This window comes from Empidonax traillii, unplaced genomic scaffold, assembly GCF_003031625.1.
Source record: "Empidonax traillii isolate 1590-97213 ecotype Southwest subspecies unplaced genomic scaffold, ASM303162v1 scaffold169:size887049, whole genome shotgun sequence".
In the NCBI taxonomy this organism is placed as follows: Eukaryota; Metazoa; Chordata; class Aves; order Passeriformes; family Tyrannidae; genus Empidonax; species Empidonax traillii.
This window is the reverse complement of record NW_020955362.1, coordinates 766,733-792,063: the sequence shown is the minus strand read 5'-3', so window position 1 is coordinate 792,063 and position 25,331 is coordinate 766,733. Positions and strand designations below refer to the sequence as shown.

The 25,331-nt window shown below is 36.9% G+C and overlaps 2 protein-coding genes across 6 annotated transcripts in view; one reads left to right on the top strand and one right to left on the bottom strand.

Moving 5' to 3' along the window:
- Positions 1 to 15,170, top strand: part of ITGBL1 (integrin subunit beta like 1) — an 83,248-nt gene extending 68,078 nt beyond the window's left edge. Inside the window, exons 7-9 of the mRNA XM_027885647.1 lie at positions 6,369 to 6,515; positions 11,708 to 11,821; positions 13,331 to 15,170. Of these exons, the coding sequence (XP_027741448.1) occupies positions 6,369 to 6,515; positions 11,708 to 11,821; positions 13,331 to 13,422 (353 nt within the window). The 3' untranslated portion in view covers positions 13,423 to 15,170. The remainder of the gene's footprint in view (positions 1 to 6,368; positions 6,516 to 11,707; positions 11,822 to 13,330) is intronic.
- Positions 15,171 to 18,300: 3,130 nt separating this feature from the next.
- The window catches only part of FGF14 (fibroblast growth factor 14), a 396,337-nt gene continuing 389,306 nt past the window's right edge, over positions 18,301 to 25,331 (bottom strand). For all 5 annotated transcript variants that reach the window (XM_027885649.1, XM_027885651.1, XM_027885653.1 and 2 more), the window contains 2 exons: positions 23,014 to 23,212; positions 18,301 to 20,544 (listed from right to left, as the gene is read on the bottom strand). In XM_027885649.1, the coding sequence (XP_027741450.1) occupies positions 20,408 to 20,544; positions 23,014 to 23,212 (336 nt within the window). In that variant the 3' untranslated portion in view covers positions 18,301 to 20,407. The remainder of the gene's footprint in view (positions 20,545 to 23,013; positions 23,213 to 25,331) is intronic.

Sequence of the window (25,331 nt, the reverse complement as noted above, 5' to 3'; positions counted from 1 at the left end):
ATCTTTGTCAAAATACAATCCTAACGCTGTAGAAAATCCAGTTGTATAATGTTATGCCACATCAAAGAGTTTTATTTGTTTATACCAATGCCCTTTGGTAAAAAGGTTCTTATTAGTTTTAAATTCTGATTGTAGTATAAAAGCTTATAAAAGCTGAAGGAGATGACTTATCCTTGGAGCAAAAGCTGAGGTAATTCATATTTCCCTCCTTACTCAGGTTTGCCTTCACACCTCTCTCTTCTCTAAGTGGAAGAAAACAGGGCAGCAAAAACTCTACTTGAGACTTTACGTGAGAGGAAGTTAGTATTTTTTTTTTTAGAAAATCCCTAAGTAAATTAATTTTCACGTCTCTGACACATCCTCTCATTAATTTAATTTACTCGCTTTCTCATGTCCCCATACAAGCATCAAAGTGTCTGCATTTAATAGTTTAGTTACTTGTGTGTGACACAGAATATAGACAAAGGATGCCATCCATCACGTTCTCGGTAGGTCTTTTATTTCATCTTGACTGACAACAACAAACTCGTCTTTGAACATATCTTTTATATGATTTAGGACTCAAAAGTTGGGGTGATCCTTTTGACTAAATTTTTCTTACTTTCATCTCTGTAAGCTTCAAGCAAGTCTGGTGCCTGTTGTCTGTGCTTCCTGATTTTTTACATTCTTAGGACAATGCTGATCTTCCTGGGGTTGTAGGGAAATGAATGACACAGGTTTTGTGCTGTGTCTGCGTTGACACCTTTTGTTGCTGAGCACACAGTCTTCTGCCAACAAGTCGTGAAAGTCATGATGTAATTGTTTTGTGAGAGTGCAGACCTTCTGATTTGAAAAAATAATACATTCACTAGTTTACTCCTGTGAATGTAGTGTTGTTTTATCAGTGTAGGTACTGGTTTTGACCTCATTCTGATGCTTCTTCTTCCGTCCATACATCATTCACACCAGTCTTAAGATTTCTAGTGTAAATCTCTAGGTATAGTCAGAAAACAAGGGAAAATCTGGAGTCTGTAAGACTTATATATACTTAAAGTCACAATTCAAAGCTTTATGATGATTTAAACTTTTAAAACAGGGACAGAAGCTTCCATATCACAATCTTATAATTAGTGATGGATTCTAGGATTGCACAGTCATCACCAGGATGTGCAATAGTAAGGCTCCCTCTCAAAAAATTAGTATAAGTTGACCCTAATTGTCATGTTCCTTTGAATATAAAATTTTTATTGCTATCCAGTCAGGCTAAGTAATTGGATTCAGAGGAAATACTGTTCATTTTTTTCTTCTTTGGGAATATCAGATGTACAACAGAAAAAAAATTTTTTTTTTTTAATGAATGTTCTAGATCCATGCTGCAGAAATCATGAATAACATTTAGTTTTGTTACCTGTTTAGTGAAGCAGAAGCATGATATTTTAAGCTAACATGTTCTTATGAGGACCAATAAAGCTATAACCATAAAAATGAGAGAGTTATGATTAATTAAATACTTCATTACTCAAAGTATTAATATTATGGTGCAGTTGCTGTCAGACAATTTTCTTGTTTCTTGCACTAATAGTGCTCCACAGAAACAGAAGTATATAGGACATTTATGGAACTCATATACCTAAAAACCAAATTAGGAGAGAAAAACTATACCTGTCTCTCTCCCAAAGATAGGTTTTGGCAGTGATTGGTATGAAAATTCAGAAATATAAATTCAGCTCCCGACTCTGCCATGGCTTCTCAGACTATATGGGACATAACTGCAAAGTCTTCAGACACCTAAAGTAAAGCACCTTTTATCACTTCTGATACCCAAGGCTACCCTTGCCTGACCCCAACTTGGCTCCACAAGGACACAGGTGTTCCTGCATAGCTGATGCCGTCATGAGGATGTCCTTCATGCCTCAGGGTATGTCCAGTGGCACTAGGCATCTGAATTGAACCTGCAATTTCTCTGTGGTCCCTTCTATGTTAAAATAAGAGTTTGTTTTCTCCTGACAGGTTTTTCACCTGTTCTACTGAAAAGTTTAGAGCAGAGTCCATATCCTTTTGATTGAGCAATCTGAAGAACATCGTCACAGAATAATTGTCACAGAATTCACTAGGCATTTTTTATACTATTAAATAGAGAAATTCTATTACTGTATTTGTTATTGACAAATGCAGTTTATTCTCCTGAGGAAAAACAGACAAACAACAAAAAAAGAAACCAACAGTTCAAACACGTGTTTACTGAGTGAAACTAGAGCTAACAAAAATGGAAATTACTGTATTAGGTAACAGAGAAGCCAGAGTCTAACTGATATAAAACTAGTGTGATTTAGGGCTTTATTTTGACAACATTAAGTAGAGAATTAATGATTCAATGCCTGTGTCCTTGTGCTTAACTGCTTCATCCTAGCTCTGAGGCACATCCAGGGGCAGCAACAGATAAATTCAAAAGGATGAGTAGATATTAGATATGAAACTAACCACTGTAGCCACTATAGGTATTAATGACATTGTATAGTCTGAATTAAATTAATATAGCTTTACTTAACTAATTTTAATTTTTTCTAATTTTTCTTTTAAAAGTCCTGCAGATTTCTGTCCTGGTTACCCAGACATTTGTGTAGGTGTATGAAAAGTCAAGACTTTATGTAGATGCACAGAGACCATAATTTCATTAGCTTTTGAGATAGCATAAAATGTGATTTAGGTTTGCAAAAGCATTTTAATTTAATCTTTCTGTTGAAATGAGCAGTAAAGGAACTGCTAATGCACAAACATTTAGGGTGATTAATAGACATTAATTTGTAAATCCAAAAGGGCTTTTTTGGTTGAACCTTGTATAGTAGGCTATAAATAGCCATTACACTACATCCATGCTTCCACTAAGTTGAAATCTTGTAGTGTGTGCTGCAAAAGCCTGTCTCTGAGCAGGCCATGCTCTGAAAGCTCATGTACAGTCCATAGCAACATCACTTTAAAGTTTGTTCCAATAGTCATCACCCTTGTTTGAAATTCTGGTTTCTTTCTTAAGTGATTTTATCAGTATAAGCTTTTCTCCCTTGCTTTGTCTTTCTCTGGTAGTTTGAGAATCCCCATTCTAATAGCCTTTGAATTCTTTAGAACTTTTTAGTACTCTTCCAAGTTTTGGAAAATCTCTTCAAACATCAATGTCACAGAGTTGCAGGACTTTAATATTCATCTCATCAATGCTCTAACTCTGTTCCTAATCACTTTTCTGCTGCTATATGTGGATGAGGATGGCTCAGCCCTTTTCACTGCAGGTTTCACTTGAAGGTGTTGCTGAACTATTGTTGTGACTGTTGTGCTGCTGAAACTGGAGGCACAGTTCACCTTTATTAGTCTTAGACAATACTAACTGGCCTCCTTTGAAAATATAATAGACAAGCATTATTTTGCTTCACATTTATATTAGATTTCTCTAACTGCAGTTGTCACAGTTTTTCCAGCCTTATGCCATTCTCCTTGTATTCAGTAAAAACTAAAAACTAAAAATCAGTGTTCCAGTAATGTTTTTCCCAAATCATTTAGCATATATTTGCAGGGTAGTGAAGCCTGACTGCTTGGAAATATTTCTCCTAGATAAATGTTTATTATTCTCTTCTGCTAATAATATAATGGAAAGTCCTGCAATTAAAAAAAAAAAAAATCCTGTTTCTGTTTAAATACAGAGATAAATATTTGTTTCAGTTATTGTAGTGTTCTATATCAGGGATCCTGCATTGTGCTGCAATTTTTCATATTCCTAGCCTGAGGTGCCAAATTTTGCTTGGGATTGGCCTTAGTTTGCCCTTCAGGAACATCATCTGATTATAAAAAGTCTAGAAATAAAAACTACCTTCCTCTGTAATGATTACTTCACCTTTTTCATAAAGCTGGTGTTCCCATGTCATTGTGCCTTTTGTATTACAAAATCATCATGCAGGTTTTTCAGGAACTCTGACAACAGCTGCATGAGTTGTCCTAAACGGATTTCCCACAACCACACAATTTTGTTTCTAATCATGTTAAGAAATAATCCCAGAATCAGTTTGGTTCAGGATGACTTGGGCTATAATGGACCCCTGCTAGGAATCTGTCACAGTTTGCTTTGTTGCTGTATTCATATTTCACATTTAAGTCTTGTGGTAATTGGAGTTTTAATTCTAAACAAAATGACAATATCTTTAACATCATCTTTTCCTCTCCTTTGCCTGTCCCACAACAAAGTCTTTATCCTTCACTGGAGATCAATGTTTAAAACTTTGCTACATATTTAGAAGTTCATTAACGCAGATTTTTATGAATGGAGATCTCAAGTCTCAGAGCCATTGCATTGCAATGCAATTTGTTTATGATTTTAACTGTTTTTTGTTAAATCTGAAATGATGACAGACCAACACTTTCCAGTAAATCTTCTCAATATCAACAGTTGAGGTAAAGAAAAATCTCCAAGTGAAGAAATTTAGCCCAAAATTAAATGCTTAACGTGATAAAATACTGATTTAACTCTTCACACTACCTTTGCTCTATGATTTGCAAGGAGGATATACAGAACTAAACCATGTAAAACAGTTTTTCTCAGGCTACCACACACACATGAGATAGCAAGGAGTTAACAAGCACTGGGCTAAGCACTTGTATACTCAATACCTCAAGGCACCCAAAAAGCTGCAGCTGCCCAATCTGGTGTCAGCTAGGAATAAATGTTATTTTTGTAAAATGGATTACTTGAGACAAAAGAATCCTTCCTGATTTGAGGATTTCTATGGCATAAAGCAGGAGGGGCATGGTGATTGCAGACAAATCCAAGTCAAATTTTATGTTGTAAACTCTTAACTGTTCATTGCAAATTTAGAGATTATTCATTATCTTTTTCTTTGACTCAGGTAAAGGCTTTAAGGACGTGATCAGTCTCTGTATTCAGTAATACATCATGACAACACAAGAAAAAAACAACAAAATCATTTTCTCATTGAAATCACCATAAATTTTGTACTATTCCTGCTAAAATGAGTAAAGTATCTGCATCTTCACAAATAATTTTCCAACAGTGACATCCAGTTGTATATTTTGCTCTTAATTGGTAGAGCTATTCTCAATTATAATCTATATGTTACTAATTAGAAAAATAAGACAGATAAAAATGCTCTGGCAGAAGCTTAATTACATTAAGTTACTGCAGACAATTACATGAGATCTATCTGGAAGGAGCATATTAGTATATGCTTGTTTTCTATCTCTTGTATTTTTATTTGTCCTATAATTGACCTTGTTTCCCAGTCCAAAACTGGGCTCAAGCTTCAAAAGTAGTATCAAGCTTCTATGGTTGCTAGTTATCAAGTTTTAGAAGTGGGTAGTAAAACTGTCATAATAAGACTATGTCATTGTTACAGATCATTTCAAGTTGTATAGATGGCATGTAAAAAAATAAAAAAGCAAAGACCAATACAGAGTCTGAGATACAAAAATTATTTTGAATATTTAGATGCTGTAAATGATAGCTCCAAGACTTTGGAGCTACTGGTATTTTTCTAATTTAAAGTATTTTCTAATTAAAAGTATTTGGCCATCGTTAGACTTTGAAGGAACTCCACTTAGAGAAAACTATAAGGTTTGTCTCTCCTCTGGTCTTCTATCAGTGCTGCCTCCCAGTTTACTGGTTGTGCTGCTGGCTCATGAAAAGTCTACAAATCAGAAAAACAAAATTGCTGGTTTGCTTCCCTGCATTCTGCAGCTCCATGCTTTGTCAGATACACCTACTACTTGTTCCCTTCTTCCCAGCTCGTGCTCACAAATTATCTCAGTCTCTTCATTTCTGCTCCCTTGCCCTACATAGCAAGTAGGGTAGGAAAAAAGTCACGGGTATGTATTCATCTCTGCTGCAGAAATATAACTCAAAGCTGTAAAATGAAATTCTGGCTGGGAGAAATTTCTTGCTTCTCTTTTTCGTTCTCCATTCCTATGTGCTTGTCTGCATTTGTTGTCACCTTTCCCTTTTTCCTGGCCAGGTTTTCTACTCAGTTTACTCTTACAAATATTTTCCTTTTTTTCTCAAATTTTGTACAAATAAGTCTCAAAATTTTTTATTTTATCTTTTTCTCCCTGTCTTTAAAGCATAAATTATAGCTTCCAGGGTCTATCTTTGACCTATGTTCTAGAGTTTCTTTGACCTTTCCCTCACTTGCTTTCTGCACATCACTAGGGCACCCTGTTCAACATAGGAATGAGAGCTGAAGAAGGCCACCGTGCTGGGAAGCTGTGCTGTCCGTCCGTCTGTCTGTCCCACTGCACACACTCCACACCACACAGGTCTGAAGGTGATCTGAGCTGTGACTGCAGTGACCGACTTCCGCTTGTCTTGGTCATAACCAACCCTGGTGTCATTACAGGCCATGGTATCTGCTCATGTGGCCGATGCATTTGCCAGGATGGGTGGTTTGGAAACCTGTGCCAGCACTCCAGGAAGTGCAACATGACGGAGCAGGAGAGCAGAAGTCTCTGCGAGTCAGCGGATGGCATATTATGCTCGGGGAAGGGTAAGAACTGCCAGCTGAGCTACCTCATGTCAGTACCCTGCCAGAGGAAAACGATCATGTTCTGGAAGACTAATGTGCATGAAAGTGGGTTGTTGTTTAATAACCCTTTCTTTTCAAAGGCACCCATTATTAAAAGGATGTTATATTTGGCTCCATAATGCACTTACATCCATTTGGTCAAACACCCACCACAGCCGTACACGTCCAGCAGTGCTGCTCTCCTATGCAATTTTGTTGGTAGCATATAATTTTCTGTATCTGTTTAGCTGATGGTCTGTGTGAAATAGCTGTACACTATAAGCTAACTGTTAGTGCTCCACCCAGTTTGAGGGAAAGGGGCACTACCTGCAGTAACACTGCAGTGGGGGAAGATGGCAGATGTAAAATACTGGGCAACAGTAAGTGGAGGAGAGTGTTTAACAGCAGCATTTTGTATACTTAATCACTCTGCTCCCCAGCACAGCAGCAAAGGACAAGTATGTGTCTGCAGCCCCCCACAAATGAATCCTGAAAACTTTCTCATTTACTAATTTTCATTCAGGTGGTTGCATCAGCTTCAATTCGGCTATAAAAAAAATGCCACAGGGAAGAATAAAAGTTGGAAAATCCTGATAATTATCTGAAATTGTTCTCTAAGGTTCTTACCTTGCAGTCTTTCAGGCTAGGAAATTGCATTAATGGAAAGAGGGCTTTTTAGCTCCCCCATAGTGCAAATTGCTTATTTTTGTATATAATATGTCTGAAAGAGAATTGACAAAAAATGGGTGGTAGGACTGACTGGAGGCTAGAATGCACTCACTCCAGATTTTATGTGCCATTTCCTCTATTTGTATGTCCCTTGCATAGACAGGGGACCAGTTGGAAAAAAAACAGTTAGGAGCTTTCTACATCAGGCAGGTTTCCAGTTTTCCCTTTGGTAACTTTTATTTCAGTGCAGAGGAAATTTAAATAGGGTTTCCAGACTGGCCTTCATCCATCTGCATTATCACTTAGAATTCTCCCCTGAAGCGCTGTTTCATTTTATTTTGGAGTTTTTCTGTCCCCAGCTGATGCAGTGTCATAGAAAATAAGGAATTTGCATTGCTTCTTTATTTTTTCCAGGTGTGTCTGTCTTTAAATTAGCCTATGTGTAAGAGAATGGTGAGTTACCAGAGAAAAGGAATGACTCCGTTTTACTGTAGAAGTTAACTTTTCTTCTCTCAGTCTTGGTCTCTCTGTGATTTTTTTTTTTTTATATAAACCATGAAGGTGAGGGAATATGCTTAATATCAACAAAATGTACTATGTAAGATTCTAAATAAATATAAACATGAAAAACTCTGTTGGTTTTTAAAATATTTGTATTGTCTACTATCTTTTTGTAAGGATAGCTATTTATTCTAGCCTGTGAGTCTTACTCTGAGATCAATTAGCTTTGAGCACTTATATCAAAAATACAATTTATCCTGAGGCTTTGAGAGCAGATAACCTGGCAGAAATTTGCAGAGACATCCAGGATTTTTTTTTCGCACTGCTGGCTGTGCTGCCCAGAGGGTGATTTGGTATCTGGTCACTTATGTAATCTGGAGCAGCCTGAAAGTTGCACTAGGTTGCAACCAGCAGTAGGCAGGTAGTGCTTTTAAACATGACTGCTTGAATGAAGGCTCCAAAGGCCCAGATTTTCTAGGGTAGTAGCTCTCTGTTGAACAGCATTTACTTTCTGTGGGAATCACAAACTTGACAAATGGAGCCAGGCTCTTCTCTGTGGTTCCAAGCAGTAAAACGAGACGCAAGGGGCAGAAACTGATGTGCAGGAAGTTTGTGAACACGAGGAAGAACTTCTTTACTGTGTGGGTGACCCAGAGATTGCCCAGAGCAGTTGTGGAGTCTTTCTTACTGGAGACACTCAAGAACCTTCTGGATGCAATACTGCTCAATGTGCTCTAGAGAGGCCCTGCTTCATCAGAGAGGTTGGATCAGATGACCCCAAAACAATCCCTTCCAACCTTACCCATTTTGTGACCCTAACTCTGTATTCAGCAACAGTGGTAGGATTTTTCTTTTTCTTTTTAGTTTCTTTGGCCCCCAAGCACATATAAGCCTTCCGTGTGATGGAAGTTTGCCCTGGGGATAGTCAATATAAAAAAGCTGTGTCAAATTAGGTGCTATAACAACTTCATTGTAGAAACAGCTGGTCATTTGTAAGTGTTTGTTGCAGCAGAGAAATACCTGCATAAGATAACTTCAGCTGTGTGTGGTCAGTAAACATCCAAGCACGCTGCTGTCTCCTACCTCTTCTCTGAGCAGGATGGGGATCACAGGCAAAGACAGTGTAATTATTTATAATCTTTTTTCTTTTTTTCCCTTCCCCCCCCCCCCTCCGCAGGCAAATCAATTTTTGATGCTAAGATATGCATCTGGAAATCATGTTTTACTGGGTACTCATACTTTAAAACACTGTTCATAGCTAGTGAAGCATTACCCTAATGGCAAATTTTTCTTTCTTATTCATTGCAACGAGAAAAAAATAATGATTACTTGTCAGATAAAAGTGAATTTTTCTGGAAACGTAGCCAGGATATGCAAGTGCTAAAATGGACTTAGAGGAGCTTGAGCTTCTTATGTAGGACTGTGAGGAGTTTTCAGCAGATAACTGCTGAACACTATCAGAAATTGCACTCTGCTAATATAAGCAAAGTTGGACATTCACATTCCTAGGCTGTTTTTAGAATCTTGGCTCTCTGACTGTGCCACCTGTAGTAAAAGCTCTTCCAAAGGAAAACAGCAACACCCACCATGCTGCTGTCTCCCTGGCATTAAATATAGGGCTGCATATGGCGACTGTAACGGTGCAGGATGTGGGCAAGGTAATGAGCCAAATCCCATCCAAGAGGATCTGGCTGGGATCCCAGGAAACACCCTACAACTCATTAGATTCATTTTAATTAAACTAAGGAGCCTCCCAGAGCAGCACGCTCTGTTCAGGGAAAAGGCTTGATTCATTTCCCTAATAGATTTTGTATTATGGAGCCTGATCTTCCTTGGTTGACTTGGTGTTAAATTTCCTGTGTCTTCTGCAAAATAGTTTTAAACATTGTGGGCATTCCTCAGTAGCAGCATCAGTGTTTTTTATGCAGAATCACTTCAAGTTTCTTACAATGTAATACTCGTATTACCTACTTTAATTTCACTAAAATTATCATACTATTCCTCATTATTTTCTGCTGTCTGTGCCTTGCAGTTTGTATAAACAGAGAGATTTGGTTTAAATTATTCTCAAGTCTTAGCGTACCTCTTACACAGCAACCATGCAATACGTATGCTATTCTCCACTGCCTTTTTATACAGTGGCATTTTTTATCATTGTAGGGTATGTCAATATTTTCTATGCTGCTGGCTCAGTAAGCAAAACTCAGAACTCACAGAAAAAGTAGATGCTTAATCAAATATTCCCATCCCCAAATGTTCCAGTCATTAGCTCTTCCTGAATATATTTGCATGTTCCATATGTTACAAGTTAAAACATTTCCCTAAAATCAGGCAATGAGTTAATTTTTGTGAATTCAAAATAAACATTAAATTGCTTACATATTTGATTAAAAATTAGCTAGTCTGCTGAGGCTGTTACAAAGTTTTCAAAAATTAAGTTTCAGTGATCACAGACACTTCAGTATTTACAGGAAAAAGCTATGGAAAATTGGTCGATATCAGCAGATGGACTTTTTTTTTTTTTTAAGTGTAATAGGATCATGAATATGGATTTTTTTCAGAGGTCTCTGAAAGAACTGGAAAGATGGAAAAGCATAATTTTATAGGCTTTAGCTAAGGCCCTGTTAAGTAACCCATGAATTCTATTTAGGTTATATTCTGACATAACCAAGTTTCCTTCTATATATTTTTCCCTTAATATTGCTTTAAACACATTAGGGACTCTTACGGGAATCATTCTGGAAATATTGCAGGAGCCTAAGATTTTCAACTGCATTCAACTAATTTTTAAGTATGTTGTGTTAAATGTCAACTGCTTATTTGATGACTTTTTTTATAACTCTGCCTCTGATAATTGAAAACTATGTGTGTATCCTTTGCTATAATTTATTTGGGGGGTTGATTTTTTTAATATTGGCTTCTGATGTAACCCTTTCTTAGGGCTCAGTTCACAAAAGGATTTTTGCTCAGCAGTTACTGAGAGCCCCACCTTAGCACTGTAGGTGTTTTACTGAAATCTGTATAGGGTCAGGCTGCTGAAGATGGGATCTGAAAAGCTGAGTCATTTTAGCCAAGTGCTGGAATTATCCAGAAGGAATTACCATCTTCTAGTGGCATTTCTAGTTGCAGAAAAGCCTGTCTCACCCCATTCTCAGGCTGCAGTCTTCCTGACACAGGATTGTCTGAGGGCAATAGTAACTTTCCAGGATTCAGAGCCATGAACCTTCTCCTGATGGTAAGGATGTCTCTGAGTCTTCCCTTGAATGGAGATTTCTGGTGCTCCATGGGTTATGGCATCACCTGAACATCACCACAGAGTCCCTCCTTTCCCTGTGGGGGTGTGACCTGACATCCTGGAGAAGGAGGAGTGCAGCTTGTCCCAGGAAGGGTCATTAGTGTACACTGCAGGAATGAGCCAAGTGCTGAAATGCCATTATGTGCTCAAACTCTTTCTGACCGAGAGCAAATAATTAATTATTAATTCCATGGCAGGTGGAGAAGCTTTGTTTGTGGTGATGAGGATTTTGAGGGTCTAAATTTTAGTCTTATGCATTGCTGGTCATTTTTGGACTCACCCCTAAATTTAGATGAGGAGGACTATTTTCTTCATGGGTGTGATTTTATTGCCTTCAGTAACAGTGGGTCAGGGACAATTTGAGCTGTTCTAGTCAAAGAAAACAAAACAAACAGTTTCTGGGAAGAGAAGCCCTGATTGTAGGTCTCTGAAACCAAAAGAAGGCTTCAAAATGTGAGCCTTGATTAAGTGAAATAGCAGGATCAAAGCATTAGTAGTAACATCCCACCATACTCTAGCTCATGCCAAAGAATCCTTTTATTCAAAAGACTTTTAGCTTGATTATTTTCTTTTCTGTAATAGCCTCTTAGACAGCAATTTTGTGCATATGCGCACGTGCATGTGTGCACGTGTGTGTCTCGGGTTGTTGTTTTCTAGTCTGAAACTGACAGTGATCTTTGACTGCGAGTAATAATTTTTGTGATTTCAGGTTCCTGCCACTGTGGAAAGTGCATCTGTTCTCCCCAGGAATGGTACATTTCAGGCGATTTCTGTGAATGCGATGACAGAGACTGTGACAAACATGATGGTCTCATTTGCACAGGTGCAGTACAGGCTAACACTTAATTGCTTCAGGAAACAAACTGTGTTGATGGGAATTATGTTAGACAAAGCCTAGCTGTTTCTTTCCCCACTGACAGAGGAAGTGCATTTGCTGGTTATTCAAATCTGCTATAATTGTTTCTTCATGCAGGGTGATAATCAACTTAAGGTTTCAAAACAACAGTTGAAAGCCTGAGCATGAATTTAAATAAGTAAGCCAGCTATGAAATCCATCAACAATTCTCATTGTAATAGAGGACAAGTTACTGCTTTTTGGCAAAGGACATAGTGTCAGCATTGAGATCAAGACGTTTCCTTAGCCTTTGTTCTTTTACTGGACATTCTATGTGTGTAAATTTAAGTCACAGACAAATTCACTTGTCTGATGATCCTTGGTGGCTCAGAGGAGTAATTGTGTGGGTTAACAGACCTTCCTGGCAATCAGACAATTGTTGGTGGGAGCCTCAAATATACGATAGCTTTTCTTATGACGTGATGGCTGACGATTAAATTAATGATTATAGCAGCTTCACCTTAACATTGTCATAAAGTTGAGATGGCAGGTGTGGATAGAAATGGGCAGGGTGTCAACAAGCCCTCACGATAAACATAGTGACAAGAAGCAGCATGGGAATTGCTAAATCTGCTCATTGGCTTCTGCCTGTTACAAATTTTAATTTTAGAAAATTTTTGCTAGCAATTATTAGACGTGGCAGAAATCTGCAAGTCGATTAGAGTGGAAGTGGGAGGACTGACACTAGTATACTGTGCCTTCCAGCTAGCCCTATTAGCAAGTGTCCTTTTCTGGAGGCAACTAGCCAGTATAGTGGCAGCAGAAGCCTTATCTTCAGCTGTAATGGCTGTTCATGGATCTTCATAAAGCTGGTAGGAAGAGGAGCTCACACTGGAAACTCATGCTAGAGCTGTCTCAAGCTGAGCACTCGAGTCATAAAAAATATTCAAATAAAATGAATATGGGGGTGTCAGTAATGTTATGTTTCCCTACTGTAAAATAGCGCCAACGCATTATAATTTATTTGTACATCACTCTTGAGAAGGTAGGTGTAAAGTTTTTTAATGTTTAGAGTGATGGTTTTATTGCTATTCTGTTGGTAACTTTTAATTACTTTTTCTTTCTTCGTAGTAGTCAAAAGCAATCTTGTTTTTCCTTATATCTGGAGGCACAGTGCGAACACTGAACCTCACCAGTTGGGTACAAATACTCATGTGTACAACTGCACTACACACCACACAGTTACAGTATTTGCAGTATGGCTGATGGAATTACTGAGAGAATGCTATTAATGCTTTGTAAATGTAGGTTTGGGGTGGTTTCTTAATGCAATGGTACAGTAATTGCTTCCTTCCAAAAGGGGGGGGGGGAAAAGCAGTAGGGGAACAATAAAGGAACAATGCAACTACTTTACCATGGCTTTTAACTCCCCATAAAACACATTTTAATGTAGTACATTTCAATTATGATAATTGCCCTTTATTCATTCTATTCTAGGCAACGGTGTTTGTAGCTGTGGAAACTGTGAGTGCTGGGAAGGATGGACTGGAAATGCTTGTGAAATCTGGCTGGGAAGAGAATACCCTTAATGAAGGATCTCAAAAGACTGAGGAGGGTTTCTTGTTTGTTTTTCTTTAGGCTGCTAGAACATTTAATTTCAGAAGTGCTCAGTGTGTGGGTGTGGGTGTGCACGTAAGCACATGTACATGGCTGTAAGTACATTAGAACACATTTGAGGACCTGCTCCTAAAAGAAATGTATCAAAAAACCCTAAAAAAGGGAGCAGGAAAATCCCAGCTCTAGAAGGTGAAGTCATAAAATACTGGCCCTGTGGGACTTCTCCAGAGGTTTTTTTGTAAATTCAGTGGAACTGAGATTATACCTATAATGCCTGTTTCTTTAAGCAACCCTTGGAAAAGGTATAAGAAAGCCTTTTTTAATATTATTTACTTGGTCATCATCTCCCCTTATCAATCTGCAACAACACCCCTGTAGAGGAGTAACACTAGCTGAATATTTGTCAAATAACTAGTTTGATTAATTTTATGGTGTTGGAAAAATATATGATTTGACCTATATTTCTTTCTAACAATCCTAATCATGCACCAGCTCATAAATTGAAAGAAACTGTAAAGAAGTCTATAAAAATATTAGTGATTTTTTTTTGTCAAATAATTATCTGAGATCCAATTACATGACAGCCATAAACTGAAGACCCAAAATGTTTGAATAGACCCTTTTCCACAAAAGAACTTCTTAGTTTCTGTGGTTAATGTGTCAGTAAGCTGGTTATCTAATCTACATACTACAATACTTTCAAATACATAACCTATAGGAAAATAAGGAATGAAATTAATAAAGATATAAATGTATGATTGCCTATTCTGAATATGTATTCTGCAACTCATATGTACTCCTATCACACTGTTCAATGTAGGTACAGTTGCCTTTTAAAAGTAAAGTAAATGAAAATTTGTTATATTGAAAATGAAAATATGTCACTTTGAGAATGAAAATTCTGTCTACTATTCGAAATCAGATTACGCTGTCACACATGGTATTTATTGAATTTAACTGCTTTTATAGAAGTGGGAAACTTGAAGGTCAACTGACTTGAAAAATCATCTATGCTATGCAGCAGCTTGGTCTCAGCCAAAGATGTTTGGACAATGTCAACAAAGTAATTAAAGTTTTAATACAGTAAATACAAACAAAGCAGTGGTATGAACAAAAATTTTATTTTTATTTTCCAATGGTGAAATGCTGCTCAGTGTGAAATTCACGTTGAGTAATGAATGATGCACAACTATTGGGACTTCCCTAACTTATTTACATATGAGTCTCTTAATTTTTTGTACATGTAGATTTGGCAGCCCTTGAATTCTTTAGAGCAAAAAGAAGAAATATACATTTTAGTTTGAAAACTGTTTACATTTTGTGAAATCATGATTGAGTGAGAAAACTGATTAAATGGCTGAAAAATACTTTTAGATACCAAACTGTAACACTGGGGTTTAGGTGCCAAGGTCCTAAAAAGAGGTACATGATTCAGAAATAATGGAACTACGTATCAACCAAATTTCCATTATTAGTCTAGAAATTAGTTTTCTTTTAGAAAGGACAGTTTTGAAACAGGAAAATACAATGCTACAGAACATGTAATAGAATGCAAAATTTCAAATTTATTTAATTGCCTTATTATTGCCCCTTCCAAAGTAGCTTGTTCTCTCACCAAATTTTTTTTTTTAGTTAGCCTGTATTCTTTCTTTCTGAAAATGAAGCCTGTGAAACCCATGTACTCAGGGAGCATAATCACCAAACATCCAATATATATATGTTATGCAGATAAATTATGAGACATACATCCCAAAGCTGTTAGCTGCTCTCTTATTAGATAATCAAAAGATCAGGTAGAGTTCTGAAATATATTGATACAGTATAAAGCCTCTTCAAAGTAAAACTCATCTTGAAATTTATTTTATATACTTGTAACTCCTAAACTCCATGGAACTGAACAGAAATATTTTCTTAAGTTTTAGCATATATGCATTTTGCCAGCCCTGGTGTCTGGAGAGCAGATTGTTGCCTTTATTTATATCTACGAATACTGCTGACCTGAATCAGCTTATAATCAGTGGGGTTTTTTGCATATACGTTTGTCTGCTGGAAACAGTGAGGGATACAAAGTTTTCTTTTATTTTCTTCCATTTGTATTCAGTACTGTGAGAAGAAAATATTAGGTAATGAAAACCCTTATCTGGTGTCAGTAGATGATTTTGACTTGTTTCATGGCATCATAAGCAGATTTATATATACTGTAGACCAGCTGTGGTATTTCAGGTGCTCATTCATATTTAAAAGAACAATTCTTTAGATGGTTGCAGTGTCGTATTTGATGCATTTTACTTTATAATTTGCTTTAATTTTAAATTTATATACTTAAAGAGTGTAAGGTAATTCTTATTTCTAGTTTGTTTTTAAAAAAAAACAAACAACCAATCAACTCCTACATTTTGACTACTGGACAGATTATTTCAAAAAGTGTTGTCCAAGTTGTTTTTTAAAATTACATATGGACAAAAAAGAATATCTACAACAGTTACCCTCAGTGTTTCATTAAAATGCAATTATCAAACAAAATGGTGCAATTAATATAAAGTATTAACTAAGACTACTAAAAATGTAATGTACACATTATTTTTTCCAATTTTTATTCTGTGTCTTATAATGTTGCTTGAACATTTCCCCTGCTTTTCATGCTGAGGTAACTGGTGGTGTAACACCCAGCAGGTCTGTTTTGTGGCTAATTTCCTCTCTAAAAAAATAAGATTGGAAGGAATAAGACTTTTATTCCACATATGTGAATATAATAGCTGAATAATTTCTTCTTCATCCCAATAAACAGAAGGATCAGCAAGACACACTTTTACTGCATGGACCAAACTGCCTGATTTCATACCTCATTGCTTAAACTAGTATTAAATCAAGACAAAAGGTTTCCCTACATATATATATAAAGCCAGAGTTCTTAATGTTGCTTCAGATATATGCCATAGTCAAAATGAACACCTTTATGGTGGGGAGGGAGAGTGGGGAGGGAGGGAGAGGTTTAGTAAGAATCAACATGACTGCACCAGTTAAAGTTTATGAAAATGACAGTATATTAAAAAGTCATTTGAGAATGGCTAAAAACCCCGGCAAGTTAAGTTAAGCAAAGGCTGTGTTATGTGAACCACAAAGCACTTAAAAGGAGCTAGAGCCCCTTCTATAGGCTCTATCATGTGAGAAATCTCATAAGGACTCTTGTGTATTTATAAAATTTTTGAAGTACAACGAAATGGTGCTTTGTTGAAGTAGTTCATATCTACTGAAAACTGGATTTCTAAAACTGTGCAGGTGTGACTGATTTTGCCAAATAGAACTGTAGCTGAAATACAGATTAAAAAAAAAAAAAAAAAGAAAAAAAGAGGTAAAGACTATGTGCAGTGTTAACATATAAAATGGTAAGATGAGGTTAGACTGCTGTGTAAACAGTCTCTCAGAGATTAGAGAAAACCCAGAAGAATAAAATACAAAGCAAGCATGCAAAAGATCTGGAAGGCTGCAGATTCACAGACAGCTGCACATGTAAGTACAAAACCCCCAGTCTATAAATACAAATTGATTCCATCAGGTTTACTATACAGTACTTTAGTAGTAACAGACAGTTGAAAACATCTTTCACTTAAAAGCAAAATTAATTTTAGAGGGAAGGAAATGGTGAAGTCTCATCCTGGAAAACAGCAAGAGAGGTATTATATTAAGGAGCTAAAATTTTCTTTGGCATGGTAAAGGGGGAGAACTGAGTTTGCCAACCTATTTACATGAAGTTTCACCATCCTGTGGGCAGTGCAATGATGTTTTGCACAGTCTACTTCTCACATAAACTTTTTTGTTGGTTTCGTATATGCCTTCATATAAATGCTTTATTCATCATTTTGAACCTGTGTATACATCAAATAAGAATAAACAAACTGTACAATGCAAACTCTTTGCATATATGTATGTAAATTTAGTAATACTGACCAACAGTTCTTTGACAGATACAACCTACAACATGCAGTTCATCCTTGCCATCCTCTTTCCATGCAACAGATGAGACAAGACAAAATAAAAGGGAAGAAAGAAAGCACAAACACAACTTTTTTATGTTTAAACAAAATGTAATAAAAAAAAAAAAAATTAGGACATCTATTCGTTGGATTAAACATACATAAGAATTTAGCCCACAGCAACAAAACCAGAAAACAATAATTTAAAAAAATGCTGTATTTCCAGTATGCACTAAGGACTTACAGAAATGAAATCTGGCCTTATTTATAGCCTCCCAAAGTAGTTCACAGATCATAGTTACTCAGGATCAAAAGGTTAGTGTTGAAAACAATACTTATATAGGATCAGGCCATGGACCAGAATCTCCTTCCTTGGCTCAGCCAGGTTTCTAGCCCTGTCTCTCCTCAGGCTTTTACATTGGGGGAGCAAAAAGACAGCTGGATGGGACATGAACTTGTGTATTCACTCCTCATGATTCAGGTGAGAGAGAATGTAGCCTTCAGCTGTATTGCCTTACTTGAAATATTGTGAAGTGCTCCTCTTATAATTGTAGGAAAGCCCCGGGCTGTCCCTGGGACCCAGCTGATGGTACAGCATCACGGCTCCTGCCTCTCATGAATCCTCCAGGTGCAGAGCAAGCCCCCAGCTCATCATGTGAATTGCTTTGGTTTTGGTTTTTTTTGTGTTTGTTTGTTTGTTTTTTTTTTTTTCTCAGGGATAGTGCACAAATCCCACTGGACCAGATGGGATGAGAAGGGCACACCAAAGTTTTTAATAAAGTGGTGTTTTCCCCATGCACACATATTTAGTGCTAGCAGATAAGGGCACAGTCTAAGTCAAAGTTTCTTTACATTTTTATCACAGTTTTAGATTAGGTTTGTATTTTTTTCCCCTACATGGATAGAGGGCTTCATGCTTAACTTATTCCCTCCCTAGAAAGACCCAACATCAAGCATTAGCTTGCTGTTCTCATAGCACATATACAAAACGAAGTCTGACTTACAGAAAAAATAAAAGTTTATCTAGAATTTAGCAGCTTTACAGTAGCCTCCTTGAAGAGTGCACTAAATGTTTCTTATAAAAACAGAACACATTTGAAAACTAGTATGAAGAGTTCATTCAGACTGAATCAGTTGTTCAGCTGAGCAGAGAGGGAGTTTGAAAGAACCATCAGCCTCTCTTAGGGACTTCAGCACAAAGATGGGATAAAACAAATTGACAGAAATACAGTGCTAAAAAGGGAACGGATGGTTTCCTCTTTTTGTCTTTAAATATCAAGGTAACAGCAAGAGGCCACACAGTTTTCCAGACTGAGATACAGTTTGATCTTTGCTGCCATTTCTGAGAAATAAATTCCATCTTAAGCATACAGAGAGTGCCCATATTTTAATCTTCTGAAAGCCTGTGACTAAGCATGCAAAAACTTCAGTGGCACCTCTGTGGCGTTCTCTAAATCTTCCCTTCCCCATGCCCACTTCACCCCACAACATTGGCTTAATTGTTCACAAGTGAGAAACTCAAAGGGTTAATGTTGTTTCTGGTAATATGATCCAAGGCTTCAATTTTATAATGTTTTTGATTTCTTCTAGATTGATGTAGGAAAAAGTACAGTATATAGAGATCAAGGCAAGGCACCTTCAATCTAGCGATTTTGTGGGCATGTTATCCTTGGAAGCTGGGTGGAGGTACATACCGGGATATCAGTGAATTACATAGGACCGGACTTTGCATGCTTAGCTAAAAATAAAAATAAACTTTTGGAATATGTCCAGTTTTAAAATTTATTTTTTTTTAAACACCAGAAATATTAAACTATAATTTGTAACTACCCTTTGCATTGGTGCTGCAAAAAAGAACACAACAACATCCTTGCCCATGCTTTGCTAAGTAGGTGTGGAATTCAGCCAAAAATAACAATGGCATTAAGTTCAGTTCCTTAAAAACAGGAAAGGATTATATTTGAAATGGATTTAGGTAGCACGATTCTGATTAGTCTTACTTATTTTTTTTTATTGGTGGTGGTTGTTTTTCAAACAATGAAGATTTAGTAGATGAAAAATGAGCCTTAATTCAGGCCTACAAGGCCTACAAAATTCTTTGGACCCACTTTCCCAAAAGTGAGTGGGTCTTGCTCGCTGGGCAAGGCAAATGTTACCATTACCAGTAAGCCTGTGATATGTATAAAACACACACACAAAAAGAAACTATAGGGGGATGCCAAACACATGTTTCATAAAACTCCCCGTTGGTTGTGTTTGACACTCTTCCCTCCACTATAATGCCAACCTCAGAAGCACAGTATCTTTTACTAAAGAGTATTCACATTTAATCAATATTGTAAGCCAGAGACAACGATCCTATTCTTTATAGATATAATTTGTAATAATAGATTTTTGAAGGCTTCCTGATTCCCTGATTGCTTTCAAAACTAAGCCACCGGCAACACTTAAGTTATAGAGAAACACAATCCCTGCAAAAGGTCACAAACAGTGGAGCGAGCAGCCTTATAAAAAAGGGAAGAAGAGAAATTCATAATAGCACAGGTTTACAGCATCTAACTAGAAATTACTTGATTATTTGTGTGCTACAAAATAGAACTTAAACACATGGATTTTGCTGAAAGTGGACTCAAAAAGGGATTATGGGCAATTGTCAGCAGGCAAGGTATCAAGTGTACTTGTGAAGTATGTCATTCACATGAAGTGTCACAGTCACAGAAAAGATATTAAAAAGGCATTCCAATATCCGGTAGGGCATTCCATGGTCTGAGTTTAGCTGGTTCATCCAGGTGTCTTCTTGTTTTGGGTAGAGCTACATGTTGAGATTTATCCACTTGCAACAACTCAGTTCAGAAACAGCAACGGGCAAGTCGGTGACTTGCCGCAAGCTGATCCACAGACACAGCCGAGAGGAAGTCTGGCAAGGATAAATCACTCAACTGTACTCGGGATTCAGTAAGTCACAACACCTGTGAGGATCTGGCTATGTCGTCTTGCTCTTGTTAACTGGTTTGCCGCCATTCATTATTGCAGATGCACTTGTGCTTTTACTTGGAGTTACCCCAGCCTTTGGCACTGTTTCTCCGATATCATGCAAAGATGGTTCTCGATACATGGCAACTGAGGGGAGAGAAGAGAAAGGGAGAAGCACTTTTAAGAATGTATCGCATGCAAGGGTTCATCTCAAATAATTACCTACGATAACCGACATTGTAATATGTTTCTCTTGCATACCAGGGAAACTGTTTATTTTGACGGACACTTGTTTTGCATCATGGATAGATTTGCTTGACCCTCCAAAATTCTCACTTCTTCATCTCACTTAAAATACAGTGGGAAACTACGTGCTTGCTTGTTTGATGGATACTATAGAGTTTTTGAAATGAAAAGCTACTGGTCTGTCTTTGCATAAGGTAACACTCCAAAACATACACGTATATACGCATATGTAGATATATACACCCCTTAAACAAACATGCAAGCTTTTAGAAGTAAAATATGATGAAACAGATTATATTTAAAAAATGGGCTCATACAATACAATTGTCTAGACTTGTGTTCATTTTTAGTCATATTTGAGAGACTAGGCTAGGATCCAGTTCTACAATGTTATGTGTACATCAGTCTCTCAAATCTAAGAAGCTTGGCTATGATCTCTTCAGTTGTATCCTGAAGAAATATCTGGGAGATGTGGAGAGTATATAGGAGGCCTGAGGTTTTTTCTTCCTCCTTTCCAAAAATATATGTAGTAACCACTGATCTCCACTGAAGGTAGAAGCACAGAAAACTCCAGATTGAACTATTAACTGAATTCGTAGAGGAATTAAAGGTTTGCCCCCGGGCCCGGGCTTCAGTTCCTATCTTACCACTTCAAATCCTTTGAGAAAAATACATGTATTCAATTACACAGTTCCAGCATTAAGCTGCCTTAATGATTAATGCTCTTGGATAATTCAATTTCATTTTCCATGTCACTGAATCAGGTAATATTTCCACCTAACTTCAGTAGCATTTATTTATATCAGAGCAATGTTAAAAGAGATGTCAAAGCAGTCAAAGGAATTAATCATCACACTATGACTTTGGGACTGGCTGTGTGTTGCCATAGAGAGCACAATCCCTTCATCCCTTGGCTAATTAGAGTAGGAGGCTGGAGCATCAAAGTACTGACCTTGATCCTCAATGGTGTGAAGTTTCATAATAAATATAAAGGGCCTCATAGCATCATTAACTAATCAAATACTTGTTCTAACATTTCCAGTGACATAATCTACATCCTTTTAGGGCTTCTAGAAGACTGAAATTAAATGGCTTCTTTAGAGTACTGATTATGATCTATGTCTTCAGAGTGCCCCATAACTGTGTTTAGGGCACTTAGTTGATTAATTAAAAGAGCTTGATGAAATAATACCGTGACCTACAAAATTATTAAGTTGAACAACATGAGATGGAACTATAAAGTAAGGAATTATATAGAAGAGCTGTCATATTTGATGATTCTTATAGGTACTATAAATCAAGTTATTTCTATGTAGTTTCTAAGCTATTTTGATAGTCTGATAATCCAAATATTATTGAAAAAGAGTCACTTCTTTCCTAATCCATATTAGTTTGCATTTCTTTAAAAAATTCAATGGTTTTCCCTCTTCACATAATTTAATATAGAGGAACCAAGATATAAAGTATTAATATTGTTGAGAGCTTGTGGAACTACTGAAAGCTTCCACAAGACAAAGAAAGCAAGAAAGCATCAATCTGAGTTCAAATATGAAGTTAAAACTTAATTATTCTGATTCTTTCTTTATGATGAAACTGAAATATTTAACAAACTGATCCTCTAATCAAAAATTTACTCAGGCATGTGTTCAGATGTTAAGTAATGAGATAACTTTCAGAATGAATGAGGCTATGTGTAGCAATAAGAACAATAAAATTTGGAGTGCCATCAGGACAAGAAGTGAAAGACATCATAGACACCATAAAGGCTTGCAGAATGCATAGAATAAGACAAAAAGTTCCAAGATATAAATAGATGCATTTTTCAGAGAATGTGTGACACCATTTTAGTGTGCAAGGTTACTGTTATTTGCTTCTATCTTGGTTTAAAGGCCAACTTACAAAAGTTATGCACATTACACCAATTGGTAAAGTAACACAGCATGATTTATTTTATAAAGAGACCTTGTGTTTTGTATTAGAAAGCTTTTACTTTGAAATACTGACATTTCATCCATTCCCTATATAACTCCCGATTATCCTACATTATTTCCTTCTATTTTCTCAGTGCAAGACTCACAACAGCTTTTGTCCCTACCAACAGAATATTTTAAAAGCAGCACAATGCACTTTCACAAAAGATTTCTTTTCTTATAGAATGACCTCTTAATCTCCGGAAAAATGTTTTTTACATATGCCCTTTCTATCACCACTATGCTGAACCACAAAACTGCTTCATGAATCTCTAGGACTGTCATTAGTAATGGCCCCTGTGCAAGACACACACATTCTTAAAGGGCATTTTAGAAACCATTCCCTTTTCTTGTGAGATTTATAGCAGGGAGGGTCTACCAGCAATGGACTGAGACTCACCTTCCAATGGCTTGGGTAGAAAATGAGCTGCTGGTTTTGTTTTCTTCACTCTGTTTCCTTTCATGACCTGCCCTTCTTTGTTCAGCCCCAAGAACCAGGCCCTCCCGGACTCCTGTTGTCTGTAGAGCATGGATGAGTAGATTACATAATAATTTTCAAAAACGGACTCCTTGAATTTGCACTCTGGTGTAAAAAGTTCCTGTGGGAGGAAAGGTAAATGTTAAATGGTATCTCTAAAGTGGGGTTTTTGTTTTGTTAATTTACAAATACCTCCTGATAAGTTTAATATGCAACTTATAATAAGGTTCTGCTTTGAGAACAGGAGTTCTGTCTTCCTCTGGAAGACCTCCAGGTGAACTTCCCATGGATGCCTCAGTTTTCCCATCTGGGCAACAGCAACAGTACATTTTCAAAGTAGAAAGGAAGCTATACAGGCATAAAAACACTTTTTAAAATACAGGAAAAATTATTATTATGCTTATTTTTTTCAGATAGGATATCCTTATAAAGATTAAGAAAGTCTATGCTAAAGTAACCTTAAAGAGATATCAGTTGTTCTAACATAGTGAATGCAGCAAACTTCCAAACTAATATTTGAAGCTCAAAGTGCTGCTACTAATGTATTAAGGTATACATCATTCCCTGGAATTCACATGGCCTGAAACACCGCAGGAAAATACTCTTTTGATGCAAAAATTACTAGAAAAAGAAAAATAATTCCTACTGACATTCTCAGCATTCATTCCACTAGCAGAATATTTTTCGGAAGTCACATTCAGTAACAGCAGTTGTCCTAAAACTCTCTCTAGAAGTTAATCTAAACACAAACTTCTGCAGTCCAGTAGCAAAATAATAACTTAAATATAGATATATATTTTAATAACACATGGAACTCGCAAAATAAACAGTGTGAACATACACTGAGATAGAAGTTACCAAATTCTTTGTAAAAAACCAGCAAGTTAATAAGCAAATAAAAATACATTTAAAATATCACAAGAAAATAAGATTCTGTGTGATGTGATTTTCTGCCTGTGGACTCATCTGCTGAAACCTGTAGAAGAAATGAGACATAAGAGGAGGAGGTAGCTGCAGAAAAGAGAGAAAAGCTTAACTTACCTTGCTAAGCTTTCAGAACGCAACGTTCTCAGCCCTGAATACTCTTTTTATATTTCTTTTGGTTATCTTTCCCAAGCGGTAAAAAAATCTGGAAACATCATATCTTTTCACTTCTCCATTCACAGTGTTTTTTATTCATTTCTTTTTGTTCCTGGCCCCATGCAGTACTGAGTTAACACTCAGCAGGCAACCTGTTTTCAAGGTCTCTGTGCCATCCCCAGCTGCCTATATATTGTAAGAATTTCACAGCTCTTGCTGTCACAGATTTCCTTTCTGGAAATCAAAGCCCTTAAAGACACAGTTCCCCATACCAAAAAGCACAGATGAAAGACTTTTCTGAATCTGCAATAAATGTCACTTAGTGCACAACCAAGTTCTTATAACATGATGGGGTACACAGTATTCGTACTACCATGGCTTCAGTTACCACCGGTAAGCAAAGCTGTCTCGATGAACACCAGGCACACTATTAGCATTCTCAATTACAGAGCATCTTTAAACCTCAGATAAAAAGAATTAATGTATTTTATGCAGTGACAGACTAAAAGCAGTTGCTGGAGCACCAGGGAAATAATCTGTGAGCCTGCCCTAAAATAGGTTGCTTTGGCTGTGTGAGCCAGTACACTTAGTGTCCATAGGTCACACTCATTCACAGGATGCAAAAAGAATTTTCTGATACATGTAATGGGCATCTTTTTGCACTACAGCTTTTTTACCCCCTATGTGCACAACTGCATATATATATATATATATATTATATATATACACATAGATATGCATACACACACATGCATAAATGCAAATACAGTCTGTAATAGAAGCACTGAATACTAACGACAGGAAGCACCTTAACGGCACATTCTCCTTTGCCACGGGGCTTTTTCTCTCTCTGTTCGAAGACTTTAAGACACCTGTTGTTTGTGTTACTCTCCTTTCTCCTTCACCGATTTCAAATCACAGAAGGGCTCAAGGAGACTGAAAATAAAACCAGAAGGCAGGGCGGCATGCTAGAGGGAATGCCTGTTAAAACCTAGCACAAGCATTTGCATGCGAGTCATGTTCCTCAGCTGTTGAAACAGCAGATGCTAATCAGGAAATGCCTACACAGCTCTCCTCATTACCTACTTCACTGAAAATGCTACCCCCTGTGTTCCCCATGAAGTTTTACTTCCTTGTAAAGCTCAATTATCATAAACACT